Source organism: Mya arenaria, chromosome 3 (assembly GCF_026914265.1).
Source record: "Mya arenaria isolate MELC-2E11 chromosome 3, ASM2691426v1".
In the NCBI taxonomy this organism is placed as follows: Eukaryota; Metazoa; Mollusca; class Bivalvia; order Myida; family Myidae; genus Mya; species Mya arenaria.
Window position 1 is genome coordinate 25,830,085 of NC_069124.1, and position 19,810 is coordinate 25,849,894.

Here is a 19,810-nt window from a genome sequence, read left to right on the forward strand (position 1 = left end):
CTTTCCAATGCTAAACTTTAAAGGGGCAAAATAGTCAAGCAGGCTGTCTCCAAACTAAGATGCTGATTGAAGAATATGCTATTTGCCACTCATACATGTATATTTTTCAAAATATGAAGAAAAAGTCCACTTACAAGGCAAAAGTTTGTACCAGAATTGGTACTTTTCTTTATAAATCCGCCATTTTGTTTGCAACCAAACATTTTCCTCACTTAATGTTTGTATCAACACAAATTACACGTCCTCCTTACCTGTTTCGCAAGAAATTTACTTGAGTGGAAAAGCTTTGAAGTTGAACTACATTGTTTTTTGCATATAGTTAGTTATATTTAATGACTTCATTGAGATATTGTACCCATATTTTGGTTAAAAAATAATAAGAAGTATTATTATAAATCACAATATAAAATATCAAGAATTTCTTTTCTTTCCTTTTACATTATATACAGGAATTTTAAGAAAAGTGTCCTCAATTCAGTAAATACTTGAGAATTTTCAAAAACTGGGGCAAGTTTTTTTTTCCAGCTAGTGGTTTTTATGTCTCCCCAAATGCATTGGGAGATATATTGATTTTACCCTGTACATCAGTCAGTCAGACAGTCAGTCAGTCAGTCTGTACGTAACACTTTGTTTCTGCTCAATAACTTGAGAACACTAAGACCCAGGAACTTCATATTTTGTATGCAGGTTGGTCATGACCAGTATATGACCCCTAGTGATCTTGAGATCAGTAGGTCAAAGGTCAAGGTCTTATTCATTCAATAACTGTATAAGGTAATGCATCCAGAAACTTCATGTTTGACTAGTAGATGACCCCTATTTATTCTGTGATCAGTAGGTCAAAGGCCAAGGTTGCAGTGACATTGAGGTGAAAAAAAAGAGTTTCCGCTGAATAACTTAAGAATGCTTACACCTAGGAACTTCATAATTGGTATGTCAACTGGTCATGACTAGTTGATGACCCTGATTGATCTTGGGATTGGTAGGTCAAAGGTCAAGGTCGCAGTATAGGTCGCAGTGACCGTGAGGTTAAAAGATGGTTTCCGCTCAATAACTAAAGAATGCTTGCATCAAGGAACTTGGTATGCCAGTTGGTCATGATTAGTAGATTACCTATTTTTTTCAGGCCAGTAGGGTTGCAATGACCTTGAGGTAAAATAACAGTTTCCACTGAATAATTAAAAAATGCTTAGGCCGAGGAACTTCATACTCGGTTTGCTAGTTGGTCTTAATTAGCAGGCGACCCCTATTGATTTTTAGCTCAGTAGGTCGAGGTCACAGTGACCTTCAAGTGAAAAAACAAATTTGTCCGTATGTCACACTTCTTTCTGCTCAATAACTAAAGAACGCTTGGACACAGGAACTTCATACTTAGACCCAGGAACTTGGTATGCAGGCTGCTCATGACCAGTAGATGACCCCAATATTTTGTTTACATATGTATATATATCATTATTATAGATTTTTGTTCTTTTCCAGTCCAAAAGTACAAATTTCATGTCCATCATCGATTATTTTTCACCTACGACCACACAATGGGGGAGACAAGAGCTTTTTCAAAATGCAATTTCTAGGGGTTTTTTGGAATGCAATAAGTCAAGATATTGTTATAGGCTTGCCATAGCCTTGGTGTTGTTGTCTGCGTTAGCTTGATTTTAGGATTGATTGCATTTTTTCTTGCATTAATGCTGTATTAACGCATTAGGGTACACCAGCAAATTACATGAACGCTAGCACTTCTTAGACATTTGAATGCGCCCCCTACTGTGTTCATACAGCATAGACACAAGAAATCTTGTATTTTTATTTTAAATCATTATTCCTTACAATTACAAATTAGCAGTATTTTCTGCAATTGAGTATTTGTTCGTAAAAAAATTGTAACTGACAACATACGTTTGTATAAAGAATAGCTGATTTTTGTACATATGACATCGCACTTATCCAATCCGAGCACAATATTGAAGTAAACAATGATGTCATAACTCCTGGCATGTTATACAATATGAACATCAAGTTATGTCTATACAAAGGACTAGGCGAATGTAAATATTGTCATATGTTGCTAGAGACAATATGCGCATGTACAGCAAGGCACATTACTCTAGCTTCAATGATTGTCACATTAAATTATGCCTTTGTTTAACATGCAAATAAAACAGATAAGAGATTTCCACTGCAGTGCTCTTTTTCCCAAAACTGAGTGAAAACTGGAACTTGTTTCACAATACACAGTGTGGATAAGGCTCCCACGTTTTCAGATTTTTTTTTCAGAAGTAAATCCTGTCTGTACACAACTTATACAGTAGATATCTACATGTTTCATTGAGTCATTGTACAAGTTATACGGATGAATGAACATCATGCAGGTATTATTCTAGTCATGTATAAATAGTCAGTATCCAAATTGATCTAATTGTTTACCTGTGTAACGTGCCGGCTGTATGTTCAATCGGTGTCGTAGAGCTTATATGGATCGCTCTTATATAAATTTTCCTCAGACTACTTTGCCTTATGATTGAAACAAATGATTCGAAAAATGATTGGTAAGTTTAATGATGAATGGCTTTCTCTTACGGGAGCTTATTTTTTGGCGATGCAAAATACCTGAACCTTTGTCAAAGCACAGATCGCAATGCCCTGTGGTCAACGCAGATGCCAGGTATGAGGCTTACTAGAGTTTTCTAGCCACCAGCTCTGTTCACCAGACTAGATCGCAATGCTCTATGTATCTGGCTACTTGAACTGGAATGCTAGATTACTCTATAAATGTCAAGTTTCTGGTGCCTTTTTATCCCACAGATTGCAATGCTCTGTAAATACTAAACAGCCAGAAGGTCAAGAATCTAATTATTTGCCTTCAAAAATGACGGTGGTCAAACACAGAATAAATCTTTCAGCTAAGCGACGCGGTTATATACTCCCCGGGCTGACGAGTTCATTATTAATAAAATATGTGTAAAACAGGTATAATACACTTTGCGAAAACTTGAAGGGAGACAGCTCTATTTTTACTAATACTCTTTATGAAAACAACTACCAGTTAATAAATAATGTTTAACATGATTCCTTTAATTATTATTGTGGCTAATAAAATATTTGTATGCAATAAATAAGTCTCACTCTGAAATGTAAAACTAACCTTTGAAATACATCGCCAGACATTTAACTTTGTTAATGCAAATGACCAATTTATAACAAAGGGTGGTAATCGTGCAAATGTGCCTTTCAGCTACACCTGTATATCATAAATCTTTGCGTAAATTAATCCAACAAAAAAAAAATCCTATCTTTCATTCGTATTTTCACCTTTAACACACAAGTTTTCACATCTTGATTTTCTATTTTTATCAGGGGTTCCTGTCAAGGGGGTAAATGTCAAACAATAGTAAAAATATCATTATTTAGAAATTCATGTTTACTATAGTCTATTTAACTTCAGGAACAAAGCAAATTATGGTAAATCAGCATGTTATAAGGCAGAATTTTAGTGACTGTTCATATTTACAAATATTTGTAGACCTGTTGGTGTAGCTATTTTCCTATTTTAACATAACGTTACTAAATGTTAATCTACAAACACTACAATAATCAAAACAACTTTAGAATGTTTGCAGAAATATGAACAAAGCCGAGTCAACCGTTTGCCTGTTGAATCTGCCATCGCTAACTACACATGACACGGAGAATACTGGGAATATTGTCGTGCGTGCTGACCTTTATCGTTACTGTGACCGGTCTGCAAATTTGTAAACGTTTACGGTAAAAAAAAACATGACATACATGGTAGTGTTATCATACTTCATTAATTAAGTAGGTTTGGAACGAATATCTAAAGTTTCAATGCAATACTTGATGTATTTGCTGAGATATTTACTTTAAGGTGCTTAGATGCAAAACCTTAACCAAGCTGTGACGCTGACAGCGACACTAGGGTGAATGGTAAAGCTCTCCTTATTCTTCATTACAGTCTAGCTAAAAATAATAGACCCACGAGCCCCTCTGGTAAATAACACTTCCTCCAAATTTTTTACACTTCCTTCCAATTTTTTAATATTATAAATATTAACAAGACCTGTCACAGAGACAACATGCCGTAGTTTATACCGGAGTCATGCAAAACCTTCACCAGAACTTCCAAGACGAACAATAAAAGAACCTTTTAATATATGCATTTTATACAAAACAGGGTAATCTAACTTGATTAATGATGGTCGATATGTCAAGAAGTTGCGGAGATATTTACTTACCGGTTTGTGTGGTTACATGCAAAAACTTAACCAGAATTTTTAAGCTAAATAATACGGGGTCAAAAGAGCATTATATGCAAAAAAGAGTTATCTTAATGGATTATAAAGTACCGGTTGAGAACTATTGCATAAAGTCTCAATGCAATACATCATGTAGTTGCTGAGATATCGACATCAACAAGCTTACATGCAAACTCTTTACTAGAATTTTTCACTTGAATAATAAGGGGCCATAATTTGCATTACAGGCAAGGTAGAGTTATCTTATTTGATTTATTAAGAAGGTTGGATGGATGTAAACTTGTGTCTAAAATTTTAATGCGAAACCTGTTTTGGCAGTGGTATTGATTAAAAGAGTTTACATGCAAAACCTTAACCAAGGTGTTGTGCTGAGGCCAGGGTGAGTAGTATAGCTCTAATATCATTTGAATAGTCAAACTAGAAACAGTTTGTGAGTCTAATTTTAAAAAGACAACATTCAAACAAAAAATAGGATTTTTATTTTCACATTAGACCACACCAAATTAATGTTTAGTTCCTCGGATTTTTGCCAAAAAAAATTGGAGCGAGCGATATATATTTTTTTTTTTGTCAGTTTTCATAAAAACCGAAGCGAGCGAAGAGCGAAAAATATATTTTTCCTTATATTCAATATAAATAAGAAAGATTGTTCAAAATAATTGCCCTTAAAGCCATTTTAATGCCATCTTGAACTGAACCTCTAATGGACATTGGGAAAATGTCGGAAAACATACTTTTTATTCATCCATGTTTAGTACAAACATTATATGGATAAATCTAATTTCTTATATAATTAAAACATACTTTAATATGACGATCATTCATAATAATAAATAACCCTGCTTTTAGTAAAGTTTGAAACGACTTATATAAATCTACCTGAATCAGTTTAACATAATATGCAACTGTATTTAGACATAACTTAGGATTGATTTTGGATTTGTAAAAAATGATCACTTACACACTGGCATCATCAAACATCAGACTCCATATAACATAGACTAAATTTTGTTTTTATTATCACAGGAAATGCAATGACATGTGCTTATTAAAACAAAAAGAACAAGGGTATTTTTCAGAGTACTTATTTTGGTTATTTAGATGTTTTTATGCACCAGCCAATTGTATACGCCCCCCCCCCCCCAAGTCCAGAATAGCGGGGACTTTGACTTCCGGTCTCTCAAAACCCGGGTAAAATACCCGACCTGCAGGGACACACTGCTGGTAAAATCCCTGCCAAATGGCCCCGCAACCCCGAATACCTATGTGAGGCCCATTCCCGACTATTTTCAATATGCCTCTGCTGTCCCTGGTATACCCCTGGAACAAGGGCGAGGGGTGGGCGGGGCAGTGGTTACAATTGACAAGTGCATTACAATCCCGGATTATGTTGCAAATAAAAACAAAATAAAGGTGATAAATTTAGGCTTACTTATGTTGAGGTATATCCAGACCAGTGTTTATATCGCTATTTGTGAAAAGATATTTGTTCAAAACTGTTGCTTTGTCAGAATATGATCAAAAATGAGCTTGATACATCAATTTGGACCATACAATGACTCATGTTCCAGTTGAGTTCACCTGTGACATCTTCAGCATCGTCGTAACGAGGTATGATGTTGGTCCCTTGTATTATGACTTGAATAAAATGGTACTAAGTTGATCATTCCGATTTCCATTTAAAACGAGTCACTAATTACGCAATATAATCGCTACCAGTCTCAGATACATATGCTTTATTGCATAATGATTGCTTTAAATAATGATCCTTTAGTGCATGAGACGATCAACAATGACTTCAAGCATGCTCAAAACATATTTATTGTCAAAAATAAGATTTAATTTCCAAACTTCGAGCCACATTGTTTATACCGGAAGCGGCCATTTTGATTGAATTTATTGAACCCATGCTAAACCGATCGATATACAGTATAAAAACACTACGCATCGGTAACTTCCCTTTACAAAAAGCGTAGAAAAATTAAACTTGATTATTTTTAGCCTTTTAATAAATTATTACCTGAAAAAAATCTGCTTGGCGATCAAAATGGAGGTGCGGGCGCACAAAAAAAATAAAAATATTTTTTTTACATTTTCAAAACTAGAGGCCCAAAAGGGCCTATGCTCTACTGGCATAGCTTTTGTGGTCATATCAATCCAGAGCATGTATGTATGGGTAAAAGGCAACTGACATATAGTTTATGTTTTGTGTTTGGGTTACCTGAAAACGTAGCACGTTCAACATCTGAGCCCAGAAAGTATTGTAAGCAGATTAGCTGCATGAACTATTTTAATACGTGCAAAGTAAAAGTCATCCGACAAAAAAAAATGCTTTCAAAACTGTACTCATAGTAAAAATTTCTGTAGTTTTAAAAGTTAAAAAAAGTTGGTCAAAGTCAAGGGCACCCTAGGACAACATTGATCAATTTGAACAAACATTCACAATCAGTTGTGCTGAGATGGATGCACGAACACACAAAAAGATCTTCAAACCTTTCCAGATTTATGTTTACCAAACTTGTGAACCCTGGGTGTGGCCAGTAATGACACCAGGTGCATAAATTAAACATTCACAACCAATTTTGTTAAGATGAATGCGCAAACTACAGAACTTAAAGCTAAAAAATGGCCTTTGGGCTGTCAACAAGAACAAGGCAGAGTAATTCACATAATCAACTGCAGAAGCAAAAAGCAAATTGTCTCTCAAAATCCTAGTCTTGCAAATTGTCTCCCTAATTCTAGACTTGAATTTACATGTACATGTAAACTTGGCTAAAAATAGAATTCGCTCATGCAGACCTGGCTAAAAATAGAAAGCATTTCTTTAAAACTTTCATGGCCCATAATCAAGGCGTTCATGGGCGGATCTTGCTGGTTTTCGAAAGGAACCGAGCTCTAATGGATATCTAACTACTGTACAAGTTTCATCGAGATACAATCAAAAATGAAGACTGTATCGTGTTCACAAGCAATTGTTTACAGACGCACGAATGCACGACCGCACGGATGCACATACTACGTACACATTACCATCGCATAACCTCTTCTGGCCTTTGGCCAGTAGAGCTAAAAATAGGAGTGGTAAATCCGCGGAACGAAATATCAATTTGGTGTGGCCTTAGGGAAAAAAGCATATGTTTTAGCATTGCTCAGAAAAAAATGGTACCAGTCAAGTTTCTGTGGAATGTTTAGCTGTTTCAAATGTTCTGGTGTCAGGGGTTTTCTTTTGACTGTATTTCTGCTAACTGGTCTCAGGTCACTCAAGAATAGCTCTGTTAAAACATAATTTACATGCTTGTTATAATTTGACAAAGCACAAAATTAATGGTGAATACTATGTTTTTATTGCAATCAAAAGTAAAATATTCCTGAAAGCAAATAAAACATTTGTAGGTAAGACAGTAAGAATTAAATATATAAATATAACAAAGAAAAATAGAGTAAAAAAAAAAAAGTGTTTGTCTTAAGTAAACAAATCTTAACCTTCACATTGTTGGTTCTTTTACAATGCAGGGTGCGATACTGAGACACGCAGTTTTCTGACAGGATTACAACAGCTAATTTGCTAGTGAACCTGCCGGGTCACCAGATAAAAACACTTTGCCAATGTGGTAATATCATATATATTTTAATTTTTTGTCCAATGACAAACAAAAATAATACAAAACTATGCTTTATTGAGAAATAAACAATCTTTTCATGTATATAGCAGATGCGCCTGGTGCAACGTCATTGAATGTATTTCAGGTTGGCATTCTCTGCACTGTTTGGTAAATAAGGTCATGGACCTATAAACCATGGATTGGCAACTGCCCCATATCGGTGAAACGATAAGAAATAATAATTTCAGGGTTTGAATTTAACTTTGAGGAGCACTCGCAAAATTTTGCGAGTGCATTTTGAGGCAACTCGCAAAATGTCAAATCAACTTGCAATTTTATTATTTGCTTTATTCCCTTATAATATTGTATAATTAAAGTAGAAATTAACACGTAAGACATATTATGAATATTAAAAAGTATCAATCTTGAGTGACTCGACTACAAGAACTTGTTGATGGCTTATTCTATTTGGGGGGTATGGAAAGACTCGTCTGATGCTGGCAGCTTTTTGATAACAAAGCTGTCCAATAATTTGACATTGTTCACTTTGTATATTTACCCTCGCCATCGGGTAATTTAATTCCCATTCGACAAGCACGCTACAAATTTCATTAAGTCTATAAGTATTAAAAACAATAAAATAATAAATTTAAAATAAAAAAGCAACAGTAAATGTAGCGTGGATACTTTGGACCATGAAATATATCGATCAACGAAGTCTATTCATTTTGACAGGATGATGGGGTTTACATATAGTGCGCAAAAGCGCTAAATTTAGCCAATGATTGAGCTAGGTGATTACGTCATTCGTATTTACTTTGTATTATGCACGCCTCGGAGCATCCCGGAATGATTCGAGATAAAACTCGGCCTTTTCCGTATTTGTTCTATTTTTGAAAACCTACTAGAGCGTGACTCCGTACTGTCTTCTTTATACCGGTAGTGTAAACATGCCACTAATAGGCTGTTTACACTCGACTACATAGCGGAATTAAGTTCATGTTTATTCTTCTTTCCTTTTAACATTTTGTGGTCTAGAAAAAGCCACTTGCAGAATTTTGCGAGCTTGAATAAAAGTCACTCGCAATTTCCAAATGTCGCTCGCATTTTGCGAGTATGCGAGTCTAAATTCGAACCCTGAATTTACCCACAATCCTTAGGGCGCGCTCGGAAAATTCCGCCTAATCTCCGATCGGTGATAAACGGCGATCTTCGGTTATTTCCGCCAACTCTGCTAATAATGCCTTGTTCGTTATAGATTTAATTATAATTAATAACTGTGATTTTAATCAGTTTCAATTGGACTATTATCAACTCAAATGAAAATACCGCGCATTTGAGTCAATTTTAATTAATGTTTTCCTACATGTATATATTCGGCCGATGTCGGACGTCTCGAAAATGACCACACAGTAAGATCTCGGAATGAAATCCCGCTGCACGCGTGAGTTTGAGAGTATCGCATTAACACAGATGAGAGTTGCCAATGCATGGTTTAAAGGTCCGTGATAAGGTACATATAGAGAAGCCAGTCTCATGACTATATAGTTACCCTTCAAAATACTTTTGCATTGCTTTTACAGTTAAACATAGCCACAATTATGCGTGAATAGAGAACGTTTTTAACATTCGGACATTCATTATAAGTTATGTTCTCTTAACGTAGAGTCGCAAAAACAAAAATTGTTCTAAGACTCTGAAGCGGCTGTTTCTATGGACTACAATTAAACAAACAACATTCTCTGGCTAAAAGCTACCTGATCCACTGAATTCTTTACCTTTAAACTGATCATCTGTCAATTGTGAAAACTTGGTATGACCATATTTAGCCTCACTGACACTGGTGCCAGTGGTGGTGCCTTTTGTTGTAAAATTTATCTGTAATAAAAAATACTTAGAACAATTAAGATTATATATAGTATAGAAATAAAACTTTCACATTTCACATTTCTATCAAGACAAAAAAAGTAATTTGACTATCTGTAAACTTTCAAACCTTAAATGTACATAGATCAAAGATTTAACTTCAATATATATAAATAATAGTGGTGTGTAACCCTGTAAATGTCAAAAAGCAATATTGAGGAATACACAGGCTTAAATTGTACGAACGTAGTAATCATGAATGCCTCCAATATCTTCATGATGTTGTCTTACAAACGCCAGGTTATAGTTGAAATGCCAAAGAGAAATGGTGACATAAACTAAAGTGGTCTGCATTTTGTTAACAACACGGATGAAGAGCGACCATAGAAGGTTTTCCGCGAAAATTCTGTTGCGCACGCCGCATGTACTTCCTTTTCCGGTAGTTGTTTCAAGATGACAACAAATATCAGCAAGAAGCGAAAGGTTTTAAGCTTAAACACTCATATGTTCGAATAAATGTTCTTATTAGTCAGTTATTAAATTAGTATACATATTTAACTAGACTGTCATACATCACAAAGAAGACATTTCATCCCAGATTTTGTGATTGCAACCGATATATCTTGGGCATGAACTATTCGTACTTTTATACATCCTCCATTTTCTGACAGCCAGTGCACTCATTTATTTAAGTTTTTGGCCTATAATGTAAACATCGGTATGACTCGTCAATGAGTATTATCTTGATTTGCTTCTTCATTTCCGTCTTTGATTTTCTCTCTAATGTTGACATTTCTTGTTCCACTTGTTAATTTTGATTTTTGTTATGTTTTTATTAATCATACAAGTTCTATCGAAGTAACGCAGTATACATAATTTTCAGTTCGTTGCGGACGGAGTGTTCAAGGCCGAATTGAACAACTTCCTGACCAGAGAACTTGCTGAAGATGGATACAGTGGTGTGGAAGTGCGCGTCACCCCAACCCGTACTGAAATCATTATTCTAGCCACACGCACACAGAATGTGCTCGGAGAGAAGGGCAGGAGAATCAGAGAACTCACATCTGTTGTACAGAAGAGATTCGGCTTCCCAGAGGGCACTGTTGAGGTAATGTCAAACTCGTCAGAACCTTGCATGTAACATAGTGCTGTGTAATGTTACAACATTAGAGCCCTTTTACCTAAGCAATGATTTTCTGTTTTTTAAAGATATATCTAACTGAACCAGTCCTCAGCAAATAATTTTTCAAGTCACTTGACAGCTTTGCTGAAAATACTGTTCTATTGCAGCTGTACGCTGAGAAGGTTGCCACCAGAGGTCTGTGTGCCATCGCTCAGTGCGAGTCCCTCAGATACAAACTTATCGGAGGCCTTGCTGTCAGAAGGTATATATATTTAAGGATAATCACAAGGACGAAAGTTTTCCATGATGTATCTAATTTTCCGGTATCTTAATGACTCAAAGTCAAAAAGCGTCGTTAATTTTTTTTGTACATCCATTGGGATTTCAGCGGGTGGTTGAAGTGTTGTTAATTCAAATAGAAGCCTACGAGTCTTAGTACATATTTTGTGATGATATTAAGGACATGTATGAATATTGGTCAATTGGGTCAAAAACTAGGTCAGATCTAGCTAAAGAACTTCAGTGAACATGTTATATATTACCTTTTTGGACGTGTTAGCTGAAGAGAATGCCGTAGTAAAATCCCATTATATGCATTCCTTAATTTAGGTCATAGTTGTGTTCAAATTTAATCACGTGACACCAAGATTTTCAGAAAATACCCATGTGACCTACATTTGACCTCACAAATGTAGTGTTTATTTTTTCAATTTTGAATAATTAGTAAATAACTAATTACAAATTTGGAATAAATCAATTGTTTTTACTTCTCAAAAGGTATTTTCAGCCTTACTGCAATTGGATTCAACTAAATGGACAATGTGAATCCGATACTATAAATAGAATCCATCTACGTCATCATGGTCATGTGATTGCATTGCATCATTGCACTCAATTGATTCTGGTTGACTTTACTATGGGGGTTACGCCATAACTTTAATGTGTTGTAAACATCAAAAAAAAAAATATCAACATTAAAGTTATGGAAGCCAGAACTAGGTCAGATCAGACAAGAGTAAATATTGATCAGCAATCCCTTACTTACTTGGTCTGTAAGGGCAATTTTATAGCCCCGAAGGCTAAATAGATACCCTTGCATCTTCTTCAGTAAACTGTCTCCACTTCCGGGTTTGTATCTCAGTAACTTTGTCTTAGTATATTGATGATATGTCAAAGCGGTTGGGTCGCCAAAGCTTATCGAGATTTGTTTTAAATGTAAGCAATGTTGTGCTGTTAACCAGTTCTCCTGGTAAATTATTCCAAGTAGAAACTGTTCTTATTCCAAATGCATTCATTCTTCTTCCTTTCTTGGCTTGTCTCTGATTCAGTTTTAGATTATGTCCTCTGGTACCAACATTTTCAGCAAATGTGAAGAAATTATTTATATCAATGTTGTCAATATTGTGCACTATTTTGTAAACCTGGATTATATCATATCTTTTACGTCGGTATTCGAGAGTTGTAAGATTTAATTCACACAAACGTTCCTCATACGTCAACCCTTTTAGCTCAGGAACAAGTCTTGTAGCTCTGCGTTGGACATTCTCTATGATCTGCTTACACTTCTTTGTTGTAGGGTAATAAACTAAATTTCCATAATCCAAATGTGATCTTATCAGTGCCTTGTACAGAGTTAAGAATAGGTCCTTGTTCATGTACGTAAACTTTCTTCTAACTAGACCAATTATACTATTTGCTTTGTTAGCTATATTGTTTATGTGTTGATCAAAGTTCAAATTTGATGTGAATAATATTCCCAAGTCTCTCTCTTGATTATCTCTAGTCAGTTCGTGAGTCTCACCATTTGTATCACTCATTGTATAAGTATTTATCAATTTTTCATTACCATATGTCACTACTTTACACTTATCTATGTTGAATTTAAGCAGCCACTTGCTACTCCACTCACACAAATTGTCAATGTCATTTTGAAGTTGGTCTTGATCCTTTTTGGATCTTATCTCACTATAAACCTTGCAATCATCTGCAAAAAGCTTACACAGTCCTCTTAAAACTTCTGGTATATCATTAACGAAGATAATAAACAATATCGGACCTAAAATAGATCCTTGTGGAATACCAGATAGTACTTTACTCCATTTTGAGGTACATCCATTTACATTGACACGCTGCAGTCTATTTGATAGAAAATTTCCTAGCCACTTCAATAGATTTCCTGATATACCGTAAGCTTCAACTTTCTGTAACAGTCTTCTGTGTGGTACTGAATCGAAGGCTTTCTGGAAGTCTAAATATATTGTATCAACTTGAATATCATTGTCTATTGCTTCTGTCCACTCTTCAAGCACCGACAAGAGCTGCAACACTGTATTTCTATTCTTCCTAAAACCGAACTGACAGTCAGACAGCAAGTTATTATAATCCAAATGCGCAACAAGCTTTTCTCTTACAAGCCTTTCTAAAATTTTACAGATACAGGATGTCAAAGAAACTGGTCTATAATTTCCAGGGATAGACTTATCTCCTTTTTTAAATATACAAGTAACGTTTGCCTTTTTCCAATCGTTTGGTACGTCTCCCGTAGACATCGACTTCACAAACAAGTCATACAATGGTAAATACAGTTCCTCAGCACATTCTTTCAAAAAGTAAGGATGGCAACTATCTGGGCCGCATGATTTGGAAGTATTCAATGTTTTCAAAATCTTTAACACATTGTCTGCACTAAAGTGTACATCATGAATAAAATTTTCTTTATCAACCTTCCGACTGAAATTGGGCATTTCTTCATTCCCTTCTGTAGTAAACACAGATGAAAAAAAGTCATTTAATACTCTAGCTTTCTCTGCATCACCAGTTATAGTATTCCCTTCCTTATCTTTTAAATCTGCAATTGAGGTTTTACTTTTAGTCTCTCCTTTAATAAAACTCCAAAACGACTTTGGAGACTTTTTGGTACTTTCCACAACACCTTTCTGGTACTTTCTCTTTGAAAAACGAATGGCTGTAGTTACCTGATTTCTAGCTCTACAATATTCCTGATAGTCTACATAACTACGTGAAAATGTAAATCTTTTCCATAAATGGTATTTCTTTTTAAGTTTCCTAAGACAATAATAGTCCATCCATTTGGGCTTGATTATTCCTTTCTTAATACTTGATTTTGGTATGTATGTATCTATACAGTGACCTATATGTCCTAGAATAAATTGCCATGCATCATCCACATTCATGTCCTTTATATCTTGCCACGAAACTTCTGACAAATATTTACGTATTTCTTCATAACTTCCTTTATAAAATTTTGGATAATTTGACTCTTCTCGTCTTCTTTCAATTTCACATGGTAATTTAAAGATCATACCAATATGGTCACTAGCACCCAAGCTATTACAATACTTGATGTCTTCAACCACCGACAGATTATCCGTAAAAATTAGGTCTAAACAGCTGGGCTCTTGTCCATCTCTGTACCGGGTGAAATTGTCAACATGTTGTGCTAGGAAGTTATCTCTAATACACTCCAAAAACAGAAAAGACGGATGGGTTTCACTCTTATTAACTGTCCAGTCACTCCAATCAATTTCTGGAAAATTGAAATCTCCAAGTATCATCAGCTTTTTGTAGTTTAAATTTGCTGCAGTTGATATAAGATCATTCAATTTCTTATAATTGTCCACACTACAATTTGGTGATTTGTAAACTGCACCTATGAGTATTTTGTCCATATTTTGCAATCTTATTTCACACCAAACAGATTCTAAGAAGTCACAATTTTTCAATACTTGACAATAGTCTGTTGGAATGTCATTTCTAATGTAGATAAAAACTCCCCGACTGTTTTCTTTAATATTACTGGTAAAACACTGGAAACCTCTCAGTTGATATTGACTTCTGTGAATGCTTGTTGCCATCATTGACTTTGGAAAAGTTTCTGTAATAACAATTATGTCTATATTTCCTTCAACCACAATTGTCTCCAATTCATCAATCTTGTTCAGTAAACTGTCAGCATTTGTATAATATATTCGAAACTCTTCTCCACTTTTCTTCTGATCAAGGTCATCAAATAAGTCTGCATCAAAAGATAGGTCAATGGAGTCATCATCCTGAACAGTATCCGCAGAAAACAGTACAGTTGAGTCAGAATCAGAATTGGAACTAGACACCTGACAAGCCTCAGCCTCAGAATACAAAAAAGTCGATTCAGATTCATAATTAGGAGTGTCACTCACCTCAATACTTTGATCTACATCCACTTCAATGTTCATCAGCTTTGTTTTATCAACAGTACTATTTTCAATTCTATTACCACTCTTTCTCTTTGAAGAAATTAAAGCGTTATCATGAAAGCATGATTTTTCATCTCTCTGACTAGAATTATCACTATTAGAACACAATTTCTTGTCTCTTGTTGAACTTATATTGTAACTTATAACACTTGAACTTTTAGAACAATTAACTGGAACATATTTACATATATATTTCTCTCCATCATGGTCATTGTCCGCCACCCCCGCCTCTCCCAGACTGGGAGGGGGGAAAGATTCTACCACCCTGACTTGCAGAATAACTGTGATCTCTGCCAGGCAACTTCACAATTCTCCCCTTTCTTATCGCCAAATTCCTCTCCTTCTTTTTCCCGTCTTCTCTTTTCTTGTCGCAAATGAAACGCTTCCTTCCTCTGCACTTGAGTAAGGTCAGGCGTGATAAAGACTCTTGAGTATTTCTCATTGTTTTTAAGCCCACTAGCTCTGCTCAGTACTTTCCTCTTTACATCAAAATCTCCGACAGTAAATCTAACAGGTCTGGGTTTGTCCCTATCCTCTGACATCTTCCCCAGTCTCACTACATTTTCAACTTCAATCCCCAAGTTTAACGTACCATTAAGGATGTCCAACACAGTGTCCAGGTCTTCTTCTTTCTTTTCACTTTCCTTCAGTTGATGGATCACAATATTTAATTTCTTCTCCTCAATCTCTTTTTCTTCAAACTTCATCTCATTAAGCACTTGTCTAATCATTTCCTTATCACATCCATTTGTTTCTTTCTCAAGGTTCTCCATTCTAATTTCCATGTCCGAGAGTTTTGCCATGATTCTAGTGGCTGTCGGCATGGCTATCCTGCAATGCGAGCAATGCCAGAGAACACTAGATTCCTTCCCTATGTCATTGAATAGAGATGACTTCAATTTAGAACACTTCAGGCAGAATGAGTTTTCACAGAAGTTGCAGTTTATGCACTTAAATTTTGGTCCAAACTCGGCTTGGCAATCTAAACATGCGCTCGGCTGCGACGACATGACGATATTTCAAGTAATTTACCCAAAATAAAATTAATCCAGAAAATTTTGATTAAGTAAACACAAAAATAGATGATTCTTCTTCAATATTACAGAGTTACTTATAAACATTCATCCTGCTACATCTTCACTTCTTTCATAATATTTTTTTTAACTCCAGCTTAAATGCGATTTCCGCTTCTATTGATTGTTTCTGAAATTCAAATAGAATTAAAGCTTAAACAAAACTTGTATATTTTTTGCAGGATATTTACAGTTAAGAGTTGTGGCATTGCTGGAATGCATAAACATGTTCAAATCATTATAAAGATCATACGCCAAACCACCCTGATATAAATATTCTTTACCTTTAAACCAATAGGAACGTTTAAAAGTCATATGATAACCTATGCAGTGCAATCACACATAGTCTTCAAATCATTTTATTCTTTTTTTAAGCAAAGTGCATAGTTATTAAAGGCAGTCGTTATCTGATATAAGCGTCAAATTAATTTGCACCTCTGACAATAAATTGCATAATAGGTTCACAAGTAACATGTGTCTTGTCTGCTTGTACCAGGCAGTGTCCAGAAAGGTGTGCTGACTGTTTTTGCATGAAAATGCCGCATTTTTCATAGATGACAATGATGCTGAAATTATTCATTAATTCTTGTTTGCAGGGCCTGTTATGGTGTTCTTCGGTTCATCATGGAGTCTGGAGCCAAGGGCTGCGAGGTTGTCGTGTCTGGCAAGCTGCGTGGACAGAGAGCCAAGTCCATGAAATTTGTGGACGGTCTCATGATCCACTCTGGTGACCCAATCAATGACTACGTTGATACCGCCGTCAGACACGTACTGCTTAGGCAGGGTAAGAAATGGTTTCTATTTATAATTACTTATTATTAGGACTATATGAAATGTAACAAGCAGAAATTGGTCTCAACAATTTTTTGAATTGTCAGTTTTTGGCATATCATATAACAGTGTGGTTTCAATAACTTTTGGGCTGATATTGGGTCCCATACACCAAGCTGAGGAATATGCTCAGTCATCGAAATTTGACTTGAATCAACAAGCCCGAATTATTATACTATTGCTTGGCATCAAATTTTTGAACAAGCCCTGCTATATAAAATTCAGAATTTGAGCAAGCCCGAAAGACATTTTACCATTGTAGGGCTTGCGGGCTTGTGCTAATTTCGACCACTGTATGCTGTTTTTCCCCAAAAAAATCCCCTTATTTCCAACAAAAAATTGAAGCTTTGATAAAATGAATGCAGGTCAAATGTAAATAAAAAAAGTAGTTAATTATTGACACTTCATTGTGTACTGTATTTTGATGCATGTATATTAGATCAATTTTCTCTGTCAACATTTGCAAAATCGCACCCACTCTCCAAATGAAAAAAACCAGCTCTGCATGTTTACCAAAAACAAACTTTAAATTATGTGGAAAGTACCGAAGACCTTTTAAACAACACACAATGGAAACCTCAGTTCTATTTTCAGGAAAAATAACATGACATCAATGATTTTTTGTTTGCTTTAGACATATTTACTGTAAGACCCTTATTAAAACTGGAATGGAGTTGCACATTTGCCAAGAAGAGTTATATTTTCTATGTATATTATTTGTGCTCTGCTATCATGATGATGTGGAATAGTTTTGTTCTCAATATCATGAAAGAATAAATAGCATCTATTTTAATATAGACTGGTGTAACTTAGTTGCGTAGCATGGCATGATTCTACTGATACGGTACTTTCAACACCATCTCAGTCTTTACTGTGAATGACGAAAATGTAATTTTTCTCTTCGTGAAAACCTGTGCAATCTGCAATAATTGCTTAGGAACCCAATTTTCTCCTTAAAACTGGCGCAATCTTTGCAGTAAATTACTATATCAAACCAAAAACTGGCATCGTTTTTTGCTTGTTTAATCCCAAAAGCGTAAATTTTTATTTAAATGTTCACTTATATGTTTCACAAGGCTGATTTGATCAGAATTCTTTTTTTTCACGCTCTTAGTTACTATGTAATAGTTAGATGACATGAAGTAACATTCAAATTATGCATGTGAGGAGTGAGTGCAGCGAACAAGTCCTTCTTAATCATTCAAATATTACTTCAGGTCATCTTACTGTCTTTGAATACTGCTTCATTGGCTGACACATTGTCAACGCAAATTCTGACGCAGGGAGTGTGTATCTGATGAGAGTCATTAAGCGGACCTTTTAATACCTGGGAAAGTTGAAATTCTTAATGATTAAGTCTAGTGCTTAATGATAGCATATCTGCAATTTCATTGGCTGAAAAGTAGATTGTATTTTAAATATTTATCAAATGTATTTCCAGGTGTGTTGGGCATCAAGGTTAAAATCATGTTGCCATGGGACGCTACTGGCAAGATCGGGCCCAAGAAGCCACTACCTGACCACGTCAGCATTGTGGAGCCCAAGGACGAAGTGGTGCCTGCCCAGCCCTACAGCGAACAGAAGGGCGCCAAGCCCCAGGATCCGGCCCAGCCGCCTCCACAACCCATCATGTAGACTGTACTTGTTATGTGATAAATCCTGACAAAGAGAAATTGGTGTTGTTGTTTTTAGATTAATTAAATGAAGCTGTGTAGAATGTTCCAAGGCATGAAAGAGAACTTTTTGGGGGTCAAATGAATATAAATTGGCTGTGTCATCATTAAGTCAAATGTGTAACATTATGAACATGCTTGAAGTGTCACTGCAGAGATTATGTTGAGACTATTAGTTAAGTATCCTATGTGTTGTTAAATATATCTTGCAAGACCTTTGACCATAGATATACATTTACCTTGAAGGTATGTGGCTGGAGCATATGCTTAGCATTTCTCTACTACTTGTGCCCTGTATTTTCAAAATCTTTCAAACAATACTCTTTGTCAAGTTATGGAGCTGGCACAAAAAAAATGCAATCTGACCTTTGAATCCTTGGTATGGCTTTTACCTTAGCAAGTGTATGTTGAAAAGTCGCACTGATATGAAGAGTATTTGTGCTCAAGTTGTTTCTAAATTCTAAAAGCAGTTCTGTTGCATTGACCTTAATATGTTCGAACAGAATGTGAACATTTGTGGAATCAACACAATAATGGCTCTGATATCTGACATTTGACACATCTGGAAGCATCGACTAGGTTTTACCTTTATATAGGGGAGTAAATCGATTTGTAGGTAGTTGTAACATTGACCTGTAGATAATTGCAATTAAGTTAAAGGTCAGTTGGTTAAAATCATAATTCTAGGGCAATTGCAAGAGGTATGGATTGATGAGAGCTCGAGATTTGGTAATTAACCTTTTTAACCAGGTTTTCATCTTACTCGCTTGGGATTGCTCTTGAGTGGGTGGAGTCAAGGTCACTGTTACTAAAAATAGAAATGGGTTTCCCAATGACTGCAGTTATAATTGATGAATAGTAATGAATGTTGGTGTGTAGGTAGCTATTGTGAAGAGCCAGTTTGGGATTGCTTTTGAGGCTATGTGGTCAAGGTCACTGTTACTAAAAATTTAAAGATACGTTTCCACCCAACAACTTGAGATAGAATTGATGGAAACTAAACAAATAAGGTATTTTAAGTCGAGTAAATTTCAGTTCCATCTCTTTTTGATAAAGGTAAAGGCTGCTACTTTTTCCCCGACTTCTACAATAAGAAATAAGTTGACTGTTCTGTTTGA

The 19,810-nt window shown here is 35.5% G+C and overlaps 2 protein-coding genes across 2 annotated transcripts in view; one reads left to right on the top strand and one right to left on the bottom strand.

The window, feature by feature from the left end:
- LOC128228302 (cathepsin O-like) overlaps positions 1-10,142 on the bottom strand; it is a 27,660-nt gene extending 17,518 nt beyond the window's left edge. Inside the window, exons 1-3 of the mRNA XM_052939538.1 lie at positions 9,986-10,142; positions 9,652-9,751; positions 7,438-7,543 (exon numbers count right to left, since the gene is read on the bottom strand). Coding sequence (XP_052795498.1) covers positions 7,438-7,543; positions 9,652-9,751; positions 9,986-10,093 — 314 coding nt within the window. The 5' untranslated portion in view covers positions 10,094-10,142. The remainder of the gene's footprint in view (positions 1-7,437; positions 7,544-9,651; positions 9,752-9,985) is intronic.
- LOC128228303 (40S ribosomal protein S3) lies at positions 10,137-18,692 on the top strand. Its single transcript, XM_052939539.1, has 5 exons — positions 10,137-10,222; positions 10,623-10,847; positions 11,030-11,124; positions 16,785-16,972; positions 18,461-18,692. Exons 1-5 carry the CDS (start codon positions 10,193-10,195, stop codon positions 18,652-18,654), a joined length of 732 nt encoding a protein of 243 aa, XP_052795499.1. The 5' UTR covers positions 10,137-10,192; the 3' UTR covers positions 18,655-18,692.
- Positions 18,693-19,810: the final 1,118 nt, after the last annotated feature.

Bases quoted from the DNA above. Each gene is read 5' to 3' on its own strand.
- LOC128228303 (XM_052939539.1), top strand. From the start codon at position 10,193: ATGACAACAAATATCAGCAAGAAGCGAAAG. The intron at 10,223-10,622 runs GTTTTAAGCTTA...CATAATTTTCAG, and splicing joins ATATCAGCAAGAAGCGAAAG to TTCGTTGCGGACGGAGTGTT. The intron at 11,125-16,784 runs GTATATATATTT...TCTTGTTTGCAG, and splicing joins GGAGGCCTTGCTGTCAGAAG to GGCCTGTTATGGTGTTCTTC.